Source organism: Simochromis diagramma, unplaced genomic scaffold, assembly GCF_900408965.1.
Source record: "Simochromis diagramma unplaced genomic scaffold, fSimDia1.1 OVJJ01000594.1, whole genome shotgun sequence".
In the NCBI taxonomy this organism is placed as follows: Eukaryota; Metazoa; Chordata; class Actinopteri; order Cichliformes; family Cichlidae; genus Simochromis; species Simochromis diagramma.
Window position 1 is genome coordinate 27,263 of NW_024387404.1, and position 15,437 is coordinate 42,699.

The following is a 15,437-nucleotide window of genomic DNA, read 5'->3' on the forward strand; positions in this document are numbered from 1 at the left end:
CTCATCTCATGGGCAAGGATGAGTTTTAAACCTTCCAAGTCAAGATCGATGGTACTGAAGAAGGGCAAGGTGACGGACAAGTTCCGGTTCTCAATTTCAGGAACCATTATTCCATGCATAACGGAACAATCAGTTAAGAGCTTGGGGAAACTCTTTGACTCCAGCCTGAAAGACTCTACTGCTATTCGGAAGGCAAATGAGGAGCTGGGAGCGTGGCTTATTAAGGTGGATAAGTCTGGCTTGCCTGGAAGATTTAAAGAAGTCCAGACACTTTTCTTTCCAAGCTCCTTAGAATCAAAGAAGACAGGCTGTCACTTATGATCTTTTATTAAAATTACCAACTTTAATGGCCCTAATTAAAATAGAGATATAAACACAAAGCTCAAGTATGTCAGGAAAAAATGTTATGTCAGTGTGGAGTTCCAGCTTCCTATTGTAACCACTCATTGAAGAACAATAGACAATTGCTGTTAAAAGGCAATTTTCAGAATTTGAAACTTTTATTTAATGGATTCAGCAAAAAACAAACAAACCCAGATGTATCTTCTACATCAGACCAGACTACATCTTCCCAGTTTCTATACAAAAGCCAAAACCAACATAACATTTTAGCAGAAGCATAGTAGGCAATGCAACTGCAAAAACTAATTATTAGCAAATTTCCATCAAAATAAACAGTATTTTAACAAAAAAAGAGGTTGCTTTTTATTTTTTTATTTTTTTATTTTTTTTTGGGGGGGGGGGGGGGGGGGGGGTCAATAAAAGATCATAAAACTATAAAAATGTTACACCTTTCCCAAAAATCAAGTCAAACTAAAAGCAACATACTCCCACACATTAGGAACTAAATCACTTTCTCTCCAAAACATTATGTATAAGGTCAATCTATTTTCAAAGTAGCCAGAGTTTGATGGTGGTAAACTCTAACAAAGCTATATTAAGTTTTATGGAGACCTTATGGAGGGTCCTTAAAGACAGAAACAAATCAATCCATCATTATTTTACATCATGCCTCTGATTTCCTTACTTTTATTACCAAGAACACAGTTTAACTGCATAGCTAAGATCTCAGTTAAACCGTTTTCTGTAAGAAATCTGTCAGATTGTAGTCACATTGTAGTCACATGTACTGTACCAATGTACCTGCACATGTGATGTGACAATAAAAGTGATTTGATTTGATTGATTTGATTTGATTTGAAACTGTGACTCCTCACAAGAAAAACAAGCTTTGGAAGATCTTTATGAAAAATAGTCAATCCAAGATGAATTTGAACAATTTCCTTTTCATACAAGCTTTAATTGTAGAATACGTTTGTGAGTATATTGATTCTTTACTACAATGGTTTCTAAGTGAGCTGAATGATGCCATATACAAACATATTTTTATGTCATTATATTATGATCACAAAGTTGATCTAACAAAATGTTCATAAAAATCAGAGTTAGAATGTTATCAATTGCAACATTTTTTGCAGCCACATCCTACAACAATCACAATGACAAAAAGCAGTAGTGGGACTGAAACTTGATACTGAGAAACCTGTGACTGATGAGCCTGAGGTTTTGCCCTTCCTCTGAGCTGCACAAGTGAAGTGAAGTTCAGGTTTCCTCCAGCCACCAGAAAGCCCTGCACACACAATACAGGGACTATTTATTTCGTCTTCAGGGGGACACATTAGACCCTGATCAACACTGGATATTTAAGACAGAAACAGATACCAATATTTGGTCATTCATCATTCATCTGATATATTGGCTGATATTTTGTTTCTTTCAGACACATGAAAGATAAATAGTAGAGCTGCAGCTATCAATTACTTTTGTAATTGAATATTCTATCTATTATTCCGTTGAGTAATCAGATAAGAAATATTTTTCTCTTATTAATGAGAAGTAATAAATGTTCAAACAAGAAAAACACATGTTTTTAAGAATGATTTTCTCATTGCTTTCCATTGAAGAAATTGCAGTGTTTTAACAAACAACTAAACCCTTTGATTGTATTTAAACACCATATCAAAATGTATTCTTGCCAAGAATTTCCAGTAATTATGTTTATGGGTTTTTTGTGCATGTTTGTGTGTCCACGAGTTTAAGTGTGCAAGTGTATAAGTATGTTTGCCTCTGTAAACCCTTAAAGGAGTATGTGTTGGCTGGCAAGAAGTAAAGCGAGCATTTTGCATTCTGAAGTTTGCCCTGTGCTTTGATGCAAAGTTTCTGTGCTGCTGAAAACAAAACGTTATGATGTAGATGTTAATTAACATAACATTAATATTAATTGAGTGTGCTACCAGCAATCCTCAGGTCAGTGGCTCAGAGTTTTACTGGCCCATGTACATTTCTATTGGCTTGTGAAAAAACTTTTATTTTTATAGATTATTAAATATAAATGCAATTTAATTGACACAATATTTTATATTATTTCACTTTCAATCTGAAAAAAATGAAAGCCATGAAATAAATATGGTCTACTACAACCCAAGCCCCCCTTTAGGCTAAACCCTGTTTTCTGGAGGTATTGCTGTCATATAATATCTGACAGCTGCTGTCAATCTTCAGCAAGCTGTATAAATCAAACATGGTATCAGACTAAGTAAACAGTTCATCTGCATATTTCAGTTAAACCTCTGAAGGCTTACTGTAGATTTCTCGTTGTGTAAAAGAAACAGCAGTGGATGGAGCAGCTAAAAGGTTTGCTTTTCTTCATGCTGGAGTTCGTTGATCAGGTGCTTTGATGAAGGACTCCTGCCAGCTAGTAAAAGTTTAATGGTGATTACGGGAACAGCCCTGCTATTTTGGATGCTAGAAACACATTTTCTTTCACTCAACCTGAGCTTCTCAGTAATAGCTGTGTACTATCAGACTCCGGCTTCACATTACATTGTGCCAGGATCACCATCACTGCCGTTATATTATCAGTGTTTTTGATGAAAAACTGGGGGCTACATTGGCCTAAAACTTCTCAAAACTTTTAAAACTTTTTAATAATATGGTGCTCCTAAGTACACTTCTATTGCAGATCTGTTTTTAGTCACAAATATTGCATTTGCATACACTTAGTCTAATTATACCAACTATCGTGCAATATTTAACTATGTCTGTGAAGGTTCTCAGTCATCCAGGTCATCGTAGTCTAAGGAGCTTGGAAAGAAATGCGTCTGGACTTCTTTAGGTTGCTTGAAGATGTTTCACCTCTCATCCGAGAAGCTTCTTCAGTTCTAGGGTCAAATGGTGGAGAGTACCAGATTTAAAACCCGTGGGAGTATCCCTCCAAAGAGGGACAAAAGGACCTCCTGATGATCCTCTACCTAATCACATGAACCAGCTCAGCGGCACGAGCCTGATCCGGGATCAGGACCTCAGGGTAAGCACTTTGTTCTGTCCGCCGTGTGTGCACACTGCGCGCTTCACCTGTCATCCCGGCGTTCGTCGTATTGTGTCTTTGTTGAAACGGTCCTTTTGGTGGCCTTCGTTGGAGAGGGATGCGTGTGAGTATGTTGTGGCTTGCGAAGAATGTGCGCGTTCTAAAAGTCGTCACCAGGCGCCTTCTGGCTTTTGCATCCCCTGCCCGTCCCCAGTCACCCGTGGTCGCACATTGCTGTGGACTTTCTCACGGGGCTGCCGCGTTCCTCTGGTCACTCGGTCATCCTTACCATCGTAGATAGTTTCTCCAAGGCTGCCCATTTCGGTCCCATTCCTAAACTCCCTTCCGCCCATGAGATTGCTCATTTACTCGTTGTTCACGTTTTTCGGCTGCATGGGATTCCCCAGGACATTGTCACATGTGTGGAGGGGGTTTTGTGTGGCCTTGGGGGTGGGGGCGAGCCTCTCCTCGGGCTATCACCCGCAGTCTAATGGACAAACTGAAAGGACAAACCAACAACTGGAATTTGTGCTCCGCTGTGTGGTTTCGGCTAATCCTGCTTCCTGGAGCTCTCATCTCTCCTGGATAGAATATGCGCATAACTCTCTCACCTGTTCTGCCCCGGCTTCTCTCCGTTTGAGGTTTGTTTGGGTTATCAGCACCCACTGTTTCCTTCTAAGGAGGCGGAGGTTGTGGTCCCAGCGGTGCAGGACCACCTGCATGGATTTGGCATCAGACCAGGGCGGCATTGCTTCGGGCTATGACACGAGCTCGCTGTACAGCAGATCGGAGGAGATCTCCTGCTCCTCTATAATCCGTGGGGCAGAAGGTGTGGCTGTCGTCTGCAACTGTTCCTTTGAATTGTATGTCTAGAAAGCTGGCGCCCCGTTTTCTGGGTCCTTTCACTATTCAATGCATTATTAATCCTGTATGTGTCAGACTACAACTGCCCGCTTCCATGAGGATTCATCCGGCTTTCGTCCTTTACATAGCACTGAAACTGCTCTTATAAAAATAACAAACGACCTTCTTATAGCAGCTGATTCTGGTCTCCTCTCCATCCTTATTCTTCTTGATCTGAGTGCAGCTTTTGACACCATCTCTCATCCCATTCTCCTTAGCAGATTAGCTTCTATTGGTCTCTCTCACACTCCACTAGCCTGGTTTAAATCATACCTATCTGACCGCGCTCAGTTCATTCAATTAAAATCCTTCACTTCTCAGCTTTCTCCTTTATCCACTAGGGTGCCCCAGGGATCTGTCCTCGGGCCCCTTCTTTTCATCATCTACCTTCTTCCACTCGGACATATTTTTCGTAAATATAATATTCAGTTCCACTGCTACGCCGATGACACCCAGCTCTATCTCTCTACCAAACCTGACTCTACTCTTCCTCCACCTTCCCTCATCCTCTGTCTAGCTGAACTCAATTCTTGGTTCTCCTCCAACTTTCTTAAACTCAACAGCAATAAATCGGAACTTCTTCTGGTTGGCACTAAACGACTGCTATCCAGAATTAACAATTTCTCTCTCACCATCAATAACTCGCTGGTCCCTATCTCTCCTTCTGTGAAAAGCTTGGGTGTCATTCTCAATAGCACACTATCCTTTAACTCGCATATCAATAATATTACACGTGCAGCATATTTCCAACTCCGTAACATTAATCGCCTCCGCCCCTTCCTCACACCTCACGCCACTGCCATTCTCATCCATAATCTTGTTATCTCTAGAATTGACTACTGCAACTCATTATTATTTGGCCTCACACAAAAATCTATCAACAAGCTCCAACGTGTCCAGAACTCTGCTGCCCGTATTATTACTAGGACTTCTTCTACCCACCCCATCTCCCCAATCCTGAAGCAACTTCACTGGCTCCCGGTCAAATTTCGCATCCATTTTAAAATAATTCTGTATACATTCAAGGCTATTCATTCTCTCTCTCCACCGTACCTCTCTGACTTATTACAGATGAAGCTCCCATCCCGCTGCCTCAGATCTTCATCTTCTCTTTCTCTCTCTGTTCCCTCTGCTCGTCTGATCACAATGGGAGGGAGGGCCTTTAGTTGCTCTGCCCCTCGACTTTGGAATTCCCTACCCCCGGACCTCAGAAATATTAGCTCATTCTCTCTTTTTAAGTCCACCCTTAAAACTCATCTGTTTAAAATTGCCTATTCTTAAATTTCTGTGTGTTTTAACTTTTATCTTCTATTTTTATCATTGTGTATATTTCCAGTTTTTATCTGTTGTACAGTGTCCTTGGGTGCTTTGAAAGGCGCTATTTAAATAAAATGTATTATTATTATTATTATTATTATTATCCCACTTTCCATGTTTCCCAGCTCAAATCTGTTTCTCGCAGCCCGTTGTCATTTCATTCATGGAGCATCATTGTTTATGAAATGCTGATAATTTATTTCTGAGTAATTTTTTATGTACATCTACAGCTGAATGTTAATAAAAGTGCCTGTGTGACATCTGGGACATGTAGCTTTGACTAAGAATTCTCTTTTTGTTTTTATGGGTTTAACAAAATATCGAGCTATATATTGCATATCGCCATCCAGCTAAAACATATCAAGATATGAAATTTGGTCCGTATCCCCCAGCCCTACCATCACTGTTTCAGCAAAGTTACACACCAATTCATCATTATTTTAGTGATTTCCAGTTGACGTAACTGGGTGTCATTACAGTTGTTGTGAATTAAAATGAGTCTATCTTTCGCCAGTAGTTTCAGGGTCCTTTCAGTGTCACCTGCTCTGGTCCCTGGAAGTCAACAATGGTTGCTAACTTTATGTTTCTTAAAACAGAATGTCCTATAAATTAGAAAATTCTCCTCAGCAGGTGTGTCACAGAGTGAAAAAAAATATAAAAGACATAAAAGGGTCGGTGGTGTATCGGGGGCTTCTGTTTACGACAAGGCTTTCTCCACACCATAGCCAAGTCAACCAGATTTTTTTTTTCCTGAAGACACAATGAGTATATACTATGATTAAAATTAGCAAGTAATTTAGCACAGACTTTGCTTTGGATGAAACCCAAGAAGACTACACTATGAAATAAGTTGTTACATAAACATTTGTAATTAAACTGGCTACAGAGACAAGTACATAAAACACCACCGTAACAGGAACAGGAAGTAATATGATACTGCAGTGAGAGCCAATACCAAAAGTGAGCAATAATGACAGATTGGGTACTGTTTTCTTAATTTATACATGCACACATACACGTACACAAAAGCAGCAGTATAAACAAACATCAACTTCTTGCTTTACAAGGCCCAGCCTAAATTGCACTGTCTTTTCAAAAATCATAATCCTGGCACCACATTATTAGAGTACATTGTATAATACATGTATATTCAGTAAACTAGGCCTGCTTGGTAAAATGCAATGTGTAGAAGTCTAGAAATACTTAGTAGTGTAGCACAATAAACTGGAGATGTACTTTTCAGGTTAGACAACAGACTCACATCATGATATTGGATCTTTCCCTCAATGAAGACCAGATCTTTAGGGAGAGGAATAAGTACTCCTTCATCAAACCAGCCTAGTCATAGAGAGAGGGGGAAATGTGTCACAACACAGTGAATTATTTTACTGATATTTTAATCTAACCTTCAATCAGGTTCAAATGCTAAAATTAAATGAATTTGTGGTTTCCTGGTTTATTTTATACAACTGGTTTCTATGAGTTCCATTAAGAGGAGTTTTCATGTTAGACAAGAGTAAGGGTCAAATCCATTCCTTTAAAAAATACATGCGCACTCTCACAACACTTAACACTCATTAATGCACTTTATTGTATTCCTGCTTAAACTCTTATCCGAGAGAATGTCATGTGATTTTACTGCAGTTAGCAAGCTATTTTAAATTCAGTTAAATTCAATTCAGTTTTACCTACACTGAGCACAAAAGGTAGTATGTTTTCGTCAATTATTTCTTTGTTGTAATAGTGTGAGCAAGGTAAGCAAATTTGTTCTCGCAACATAAACTATTAGCTTGAAGAACTTTGAAGTGATCAAACCACATTTGTGTGCTCCACTGTGTTAGTGCTTACTCTCCAAGAAATCTGTAATCTTCATTTTAAGCCCGTAGTCAGCCAGATATTTCTGCAAAGTCACCAACATCTTTATTAGTATTGTTATTGTTATTGTTATTATTGTTGTTTGCAAAAAAAAATTCTTACAATGAGTCCTTTAGCATCAACATCACATCTGAAAAAGATTCACTCCAAGTTATTCCAGGTAGTAAAAACAGACAATACACTAAAGTATAATGTACTATGTGTGAATTTGAGTTTTTACTTGGGCACTTTAGAGAGCAGAACCAGACGACTTCCTTCAAAATCTGTCTTCATATTGAGCTTACAGCTCTGTAGAGGAGAGAAAACAAGGAAAGATTCAGTGTGGATGTTCGGTTTGTGTGAAACACATTTTATGTAATAGACATTCTGATTAAATGAAAATGTCACCCAGCTCAGATACCTGAGAAGCATCAGATATTTACAACAGAAACACTCAGCTGTTATAGATGTGTGGTTCTATGATGGTGAATGTGTTAAGAGGTTTAAGAGGCTTTTGTTTGTATTTATATGTATTCCAATTAATCATGGATGTAAATATATCGAGGATCACTGAAATACTGAAGGAAGCCTAAAATTAAACATTTTTCCATGAGATTTCTGAATGGGACTTCCTGGTTTGGTGTGTGAGTGTTAAACTGAATTTTTTACTGAAGCTGGGTATTTGTGTATGTGTCAATTTACCACAGAAAGAGGTGGCTTAATGGGCTCAACTAGAGATTGTGCTATGCTGTGCACATTAGCAGAGAGTCCATCCTCAGTGATACTGATGATTGGAGGCTCAGTGAGCATCACCTCAACAGGACCCTTAAAGAAAGACAATATTCTGCTCTTGTAGTCAGTGAAAAAATACACAAGAAAAATAACTGCTGCGCTTGTATCACACCAGGAATTAAGAGTCTGTTTAGCTTGAGCAAGGAAAGTCAGCTGTAATTCCCTCTACAAAAGTATTCTTTCACTAAAAAAAAAAGAAGAAAAACCCTAGTTTAGAAACCTGTAAGTCAAATCTAACTCTTTCAGAAACAGTTCATTTGGAAGTTATCAGGAACGAGCATAGACACATTTGTAAAACTTAAACTTATACAGGAAAAAAAAATCTTTTTAACCAAGAAAAGGAAAATATTCAGCTCTGCTCGGCTCTGCTCTACTTTGGTGTATCCATCCATCCATCCATCTTCATCCGCTTTATCCGAGGCCGGGTCGCGGGGGTAGCAGCCTAAGCAAAGAGGCCCAGACCTCCCTCTCCCCAGCCACCTCCTCCAGCTTATCCGGGGGAACTCCAAGGCGTTCCCAGGCCAGCCGAGAGATATAATCTCTCCAGCGTGTCCTGGGTCTGCCCCGGGGCCTCCTCCCGGTGGGACATGCCTGGAACACCTCACCCAGGAGGCGCCCAGGGGGCATCCTTGTCAGATGCCCGAACCACCTCAACTGGCTCCTTTCGATGTGGAGCAGCAGCGGCTCTACTCTGAGCCCCTCCCGGATGGCCGAACTTCTCACCCTATCTCTAAGGGAGAGGCCAGCCACCCTTCGGAGGAAGCTCATTTCTGCCTACTTTGGTGTAGTAAAATTTTAATTTTGCATGTAACTAAATAGCATAGCATTCCATTAACCATTACTAGTGATGACTCCATGAATTCCATCACAAATAAATTTTTAACCATTAGAGGAAAAATATTCTTAACCATCTCAATGATGTAAAATTAAGTACAGCTGTTTTCAATGCCATTGACATTTATTTAGACTTTCTTTCCAATTAATCTTCCTAAGTTAACTTAAGTAATTCCTCCAAACAATCACTGAGCCTTTTAGACCCCATTCCAGCAAGACCATTAATTAATGCTTCAATCTTTTTTTTTTTTTTTTTTTTTTGCCTGTCCCGTTTGGCTCTTTTGCCATCAGAATTATTGTCTAAAGGCAAAGAAAGATGCCCAACGGATTTACTTTACCAAATTGACCATCCCAGCCTTGCCATAATGGTCCATTTGATTCACCTTTTATTGTTTATTTTATTTTCACTTGCTGTATACGGGACAGACTTGACTGGAGAAAGAAGGAGAGAAAGAAAGAGGGAAAGAGAAACAGCTGAGAAGAGGGACGGGGGAGAAGGGAAAAAAACAAAAACCAACAGAATGGGCAGGAAAAAATAATAATAATATAAAAAAAAATGCATATATCGATCACCTGGATCACCTGTTGAGAAAGAGAAAAGAAAACAAGCCGAAGAGAACAAGAGTAATAGAATAAACAACATCACAATGATATATGGGAATATGGCAGTAAATACTAAATATTAAACATTATTGTGCAGCACATAAGATCAACAGAACACTGTGCTTTGAGGTAGGAGCCAAAAAGGGGTGTAGTTTGTGGGAGTGATCACCCGTGTGTACACCTGTGAGCATGGACGCGCTTGTTTTTTTAAAAGGTTCCTTCATGTAATGATCTGCTAGAGGGTGTGGGGGGGGCCATAGCCCCGTCCTCCAGGGCATGAAGCAGGTATGGAGGAGATCAAAACTCCAGACATCCAGAGGCCCCCAGAACACAAGAGACCAAGGAAGACCAACAGAGGGGCAGCCGCGCCACTGTCCCAGAAAGAGCTGAGGAGAGTCCCAGATGAGGGTTCACCCAGCAGCCGCGGAGCAGAAGCCAGGGGGAGTTGCAGTGACGCGCCCGTGTGCTCCGCCGGCAGCCAGCTGTGCCTGAGTGACCGAGCCCCAGGCCGAGAGGCCGGGGGCACCCCGCCTCCGAAGTGGCCCGAGCGAGCCCCAGGCTCCAGGCCCCGATAAGCGGCCGCCAAGGAGTGAGCCGGCGTGTACCTGGACGCCCATCCCCAGACACAAAGAACCACCAACGCACCGATGTCTGAGGGAGTCCGCCACTGGCAGGGGAAGTGGTGGTGGGGGGAGATAGGCCTCCAAACCTTGGAGGGCCTGAGATGTCCCCAGAGAGGTGGCGTCTGATACCCAACCTGACATATAGACACAGACATACAGGCACACACAGATACAAACATCCATTCCCACCCTCATGCTCTCATATGCACTTACTCCACACTCAACCAACGTGGAGACAGACATAAAGAGACGCTGTACACACGATCACACTCCCCAAGCGTACTCTACGAACCGGGTCTAGGTACCCTTGCCCCTGGAGGGGGGAACTGCACCCAGACCCAGGTGGTGTTACCCTTTTCCCTGCGGTGGGGAGAGGCAGACCGCCCCGACTCCGCAGCAGCAGGGAGGCCCCATACTCCAGACCGCAGTCGGACGGCCAACTCCTCCTCCTAGCCCCCCCCCGCTCCAGCAGGTCGCAGAGAACGGAGGTGAGAGAAGACTCCAAACCTCCCTCCACCCGCTCATTGTAGTGTTGATGCATGTGTGTTCTAAGGTGCATTTAAAACCCAGGAGGGCATGGAGCTACCTGCCAGAGAGCAGCAGGTAAGCGCATAGTCCCTCCTGCTAGCCCTCAATGTCTACGTGTATTTAAAATTGAGAGGTGGGCAACGACGCCAGGGGGGGGGTAGCCTCCTCTGCACCCTGGTGACATACCCCTACTCCAAGGCCCTGGATGTGTGGGTGGTTGTGGTGGAGCGGGAAGAGGGAGGCAGCTGGAGATGGGGAGGGAAGGAAGGGAGGGGCAAGTGGATGGAGCGTTATTTAGGAGCAGCGCGACAGACGTCTGGTGTCGGAGTATTGTCACCTCCCCGAGTGGTAACGTGTTTGTTAATTTCCGCGGTGTGCACTATGGCCAACCCATGTTTTGGATTTTCTCTGCTTACCTGTTGTCCTGTATCCTTAGCTGGATCCATCACCCGCTTGCCTGTCAGCTGTTCGTAAAGCTGTATTTCCGGGATCACTACAGAGATCAATCTCAGCTTTAGCCTCGCATCCCAGAGATCCTTGCCCGAGCCTATACAGCGAGTGTGACAAGTGAGCTCTCCAACTCTCCCCATATTTATTGTCGCTTCTTACCGGTTGTTTGGTATCTTCCCCTAAAGTTTTGTTTTCCTTTGTCCGTAGATCCACCATGCATGTGCGGGTTACCCCTTTCCCCCCGAGTGCGTGTCAGCCCCCTTCCCTGGTTTCCCCCTGTTTATTTATCAGTGTACCTAATCTCCCACCCTATGTAAATAATTCTGACACTGTAAATAAAGAGCAGTTCCTGCATTCCCTGCACGTCTGTGTGTTCTGCCATAGAGTCCGTTCACTCAGCATAACACCTTGAACACGATAACAAATTGAACATTAAAAAACCTGGAAACAAGGAGGTGTGGAAACATGACATAAACTTAACAGATGTCCTGACAAAGAATGAATAAAAACTCATAGACTATATATGTGACACCCACAAGTGTATGGTCACAATTGTAATTTTTTTGTGAATTGTTTTTGATATAAAAGACCTGATTTTATGGTGGTATTGCACTTTTCATTTAGAGTTATGGACAATGTAATTGCGTGGCATTGCCACAAGGGGGAGTGGTGGTGAGTGCGATAGGCGCGTCTCTGCCTCAGACGAGGAAGAGCCTGCAGACCGAATGCAACTGATGTCTCCTGTCTCTGCTTTTCTGTTAAAAAAACAGGTCAGTGGTTCAAGTTTGCTGTTTATGGATGATTGTGAACTGTTTGTGAGCAATGGAAGAATATTTTTGTTTATTGGTTACAAATGTAATATCGTTAGCTTCATAGCATAAGTGCCTAAGTCATTTTTTTGTGTTTTGTGTTTCAGACGGACAGGATGATGCAGCAGTGGTAGGGGAGTAAAGTTAGGCAAAAATCTCAATTTGACCAAAAAATGACTTAGGCACTTATGCTATGAAGCTAACGATATATTGTTTGAATCTGTCTGTGAAGGTTCTCAGTCATCCAGGTCATCGTAGTCAAAGGAGCTTGCAAAGACCTTAGACCTTTGACCTTAGAACTGAAGAAGCTTCTCGGATGAGAGGTGAAACGTCTTCAAGTAACTTAAAGAAGTCCAGACGCTTTTCTTTGCAAGCTCCTTTGATTGTTTGAATCTGTTAAAGTATAAGGAATGTATAATGGTATATAAGCGGGTTAATTGCAGTGTTAGTGGTGCTGCACAAAAATGTTTTTGATGCTGAACAGCAGTAGAATTGGTTACAAATTTATTGTAAATAAGGACACTCATATACAATGATTATTTTGTAAGTTTATTCTTGCGAGAGTACAAGGTAACCAAAAGGGTTTGAGCGATGGACCTAATTGAATGTGTTTGTGTTGTTAAAAGAGAAAGGTATGCGTCTAAATGAAAAGAAAAGGACGTTGTTAAATTCTGTTAATAAATCAGACGAAGAAGAGCCTGCAGACCGAACGCAACTGATGTCTCCTGTCTCTGCTTTTCTGTTAAAAAAAAACTGTTTAAAACAGACCCCATCGAAGGCCTGTAACATATACAGACAGGAAGTGATCAAGTGGAAGTGGAAACATATGGGGAAACAGCTGATACAAATGAACATGATGCCAGGGGAAGCAAAAGTGCACAGATTGAACAGGGAAAAGATCTGGTCTACTGGAGTTCTACCTCATGTGACAAATATGGCCAATGTGATTGGCTGTGCCTTTCAAGGAGCTCTGTTTAGTTTTAGCAGCAGCAAGCCTGCGCTGCGAGGACCTGCAAGGAGGAGAGGAGGATGACAGCAAAAAGGAAGAACCTGGACATAAGAAAGTATTTTTCAAATAAACCTGTAAGTCACTTAAAGTCAAGTTCATTCATGAAATGTGTCCGTCATAATAACGTTACAGGCTGTGCTAGGCCACAAATGCTAACCCTACTGAATTTTCTGGGAGAATCCCGAATTTCAGTGCCCCTCCCGAAAATCTCCCGGAGCCACCATTCTCCCCAATTTCTCGCTAAGGAAAAAAAAACAGGGCAGGGTTCGGTGGTTGAATCATCTGTCCCCACCAATGCCAAAACCAAATCTACGCCCTTGACTTTGAAAGCTTGTTATGCCCAGATAGTTCGATACAAGTGCACAGTAGAGGTGAAGCCTTTGCCCACAAATGCCTCTAAGTTTCCATTACGTATTATAACCTTATTATTTGATTTGTGATGCATGTGTTATGTAAGTATACGGAATTACTAGTTGAGCTGTGTGGCTATTACTCATTTGTATAGCTTTGTGTCCTAGCGACTATATATAAGCACATGGTTGCTAACTTGTTATGCGGAATAATGCTAGTTCACTGAAGGTTATGTTTAATTTAGGCATCTTTAAGATTTATGTTGTCTCAATTAATACTTTATGTAGGCTCAAGGAAAGAGAAGATAATGATCTGTTTTGTGGATACCATAAACTGGAGATACAGACCAAAATAAAGAAGAATCTGAGTTGAGATTGTGGCAGGATGAATGCTATGTCTCAGTTCAACCCACTTTCGGCCTGGCGCATTAGGGGGGGCGCTAGTATAAATAGTGGCCATTTGAGCTTTCCTGGTTCGCTTACCGGTGACCTCCTTTTTGGTCACCTGACTTCCCTTGGTGTTGCAGAGATTATCTGCGGGTCACCCTTCTGAAGCCTCCATTGCAGCTGGTCGTAGCTGTAGAAGCCTCCTATGAGCCACTCTGCTCATGATTCGTGATGCTGTTTACTCGGAAGTGTGGGCCTTAGTTTTACACAACGCTGCGCTAACTGAAGTGCTGCTGCTTTGCTTTTACCGTCTGTTCCTGTTGCGAGGTTACTTTTCCTGCTGCTGCCAGCCTTTTAAAGTGGACGTCGGCATGGACAGCGGCCATATGCATGCCGGCTACGGGAGTCGGCTGGCATGCACAATGATTGACTGGAGGATTAACTTATAGTCGGGCAGACGGCAAGTTGGAGCAATACGGCGATTCCGTCTGCTCCAGATTTTAAAGTTTTATTTAGATTGTATGTTGTTTTTCTGTTGTTTTGATTTGTAGTTTGGATTTTTGTTACGCCATTGGTGGGAGGCCCTTTTTCTAGCTGCGGATCACCAGTGTGTTCGTGCAGTTGGGCTATCCCCTGCGTGTGCATATTAGTTTTGTTGTAATATATTAAAATTTTCTTTGTTTCTTTTATTCAGATGCGGAGTGCCAACGTGGAGGAGACTAGGATGTCTTGGTGGTGGGATCCTGCCTTTTTTTTAGTTTATTAGTGTGAGTGTGTGATAGTGTGCTGCACTTGTGTCTTGGTGTGTTTTCTTTTCTTTTTTTGAGTTTGTGCGTCGCATCCCTGCCCCTCCACTGGTAAGCCTCGGCTTTGAATACCTTTTTTTTAAGTATATTTGTACATTGATATTTATGATTGTGCTTTTATGTTGTTTTAAATAATTATTAATAAATTGTCAAACTGTTTTATCATTGAACCTCGTCTCTGTACTGAGTATAACGAACCTAAGTGCCTTCTTGGTGATTAGTGTTACTTCCAGTATTTTCTGGGTGAAATTCCCAGGGTGGCGTTGTCTTTTTAACTGTGAAGAATATTTACTTTATTCCCACCTCGTGCTGCCAGAAACGCATTCTATTCTTCTCATTCTGTTCACTGTCTGTCAAACTGGATAATCTAAGTCAAGCCCACATTTAGTGACGATAGAACAGTAAAAAGGCATACAACTCAGCAAATTTCACCATCATTTCAAAGGTGGCTACTGTATAAACAATGTCTGAGACATCAGCTACCAAGCCCTGCAAATGGAGACACCTGAACATCTGGAAACAAGATCATACTGTTCCAACTCAAAACATTCCAGTAGGTTATCAGCAAACATTGCAGCACTCAGAGCACGTGCCAAAGCAGAGGCTGCAAAAGCACAATTGGCGTATGTGGAACAAGAAGTGGAAGCCATGAAATGACAAGCTCAAATCCAAGCACATTCTGAAGGTGAAGAAAATGACTGCTGCTGCATCAGCTGAAGCAAGAAGGGTCTGGCTGCAGCCACTGTGGAGCTCCACAGTAAGCAGAAACATGTGACCTCCACTGCAGGCGGTAACACGTGACCTC

At 41.9% G+C, this 15,437-nt stretch overlaps 1 protein-coding gene across 2 annotated transcripts in view; it reads right to left on the reverse strand.

Annotated features, from left to right (window-relative positions):
- Nucleotides 1–745: 745 nt before the first annotated feature.
- LOC120720737 (phospholipid transfer protein-like) overlaps nt 746–15,437 on the reverse strand; it is a 53,802-nt gene continuing 39,110 nt past the window's right edge. Inside the window, exons 9-14 of one of the 2 annotated variants that reach the window (XM_040010505.1) lie at nt 8,144–8,266; nt 7,683–7,750; nt 7,565–7,592; nt 7,436–7,487; nt 6,849–6,925; nt 746–1,630 (exon numbers count right to left, since the gene is read on the reverse strand). In XM_040010505.1, the coding sequence (XP_039866439.1) occupies nt 1,457–1,630; nt 6,849–6,925; nt 7,436–7,487; nt 7,565–7,592; nt 7,683–7,750; nt 8,144–8,266 (522 nt within the window). In that variant the 3' untranslated portion in view covers nt 746–1,456. The remainder of the gene's footprint in view (nt 1,631–6,848; nt 6,926–7,435; nt 7,488–7,564; nt 7,593–7,682; nt 7,751–8,143; nt 8,267–15,437) is intronic. The other variant, XM_040010506.1, reaches the window with a different exon arrangement.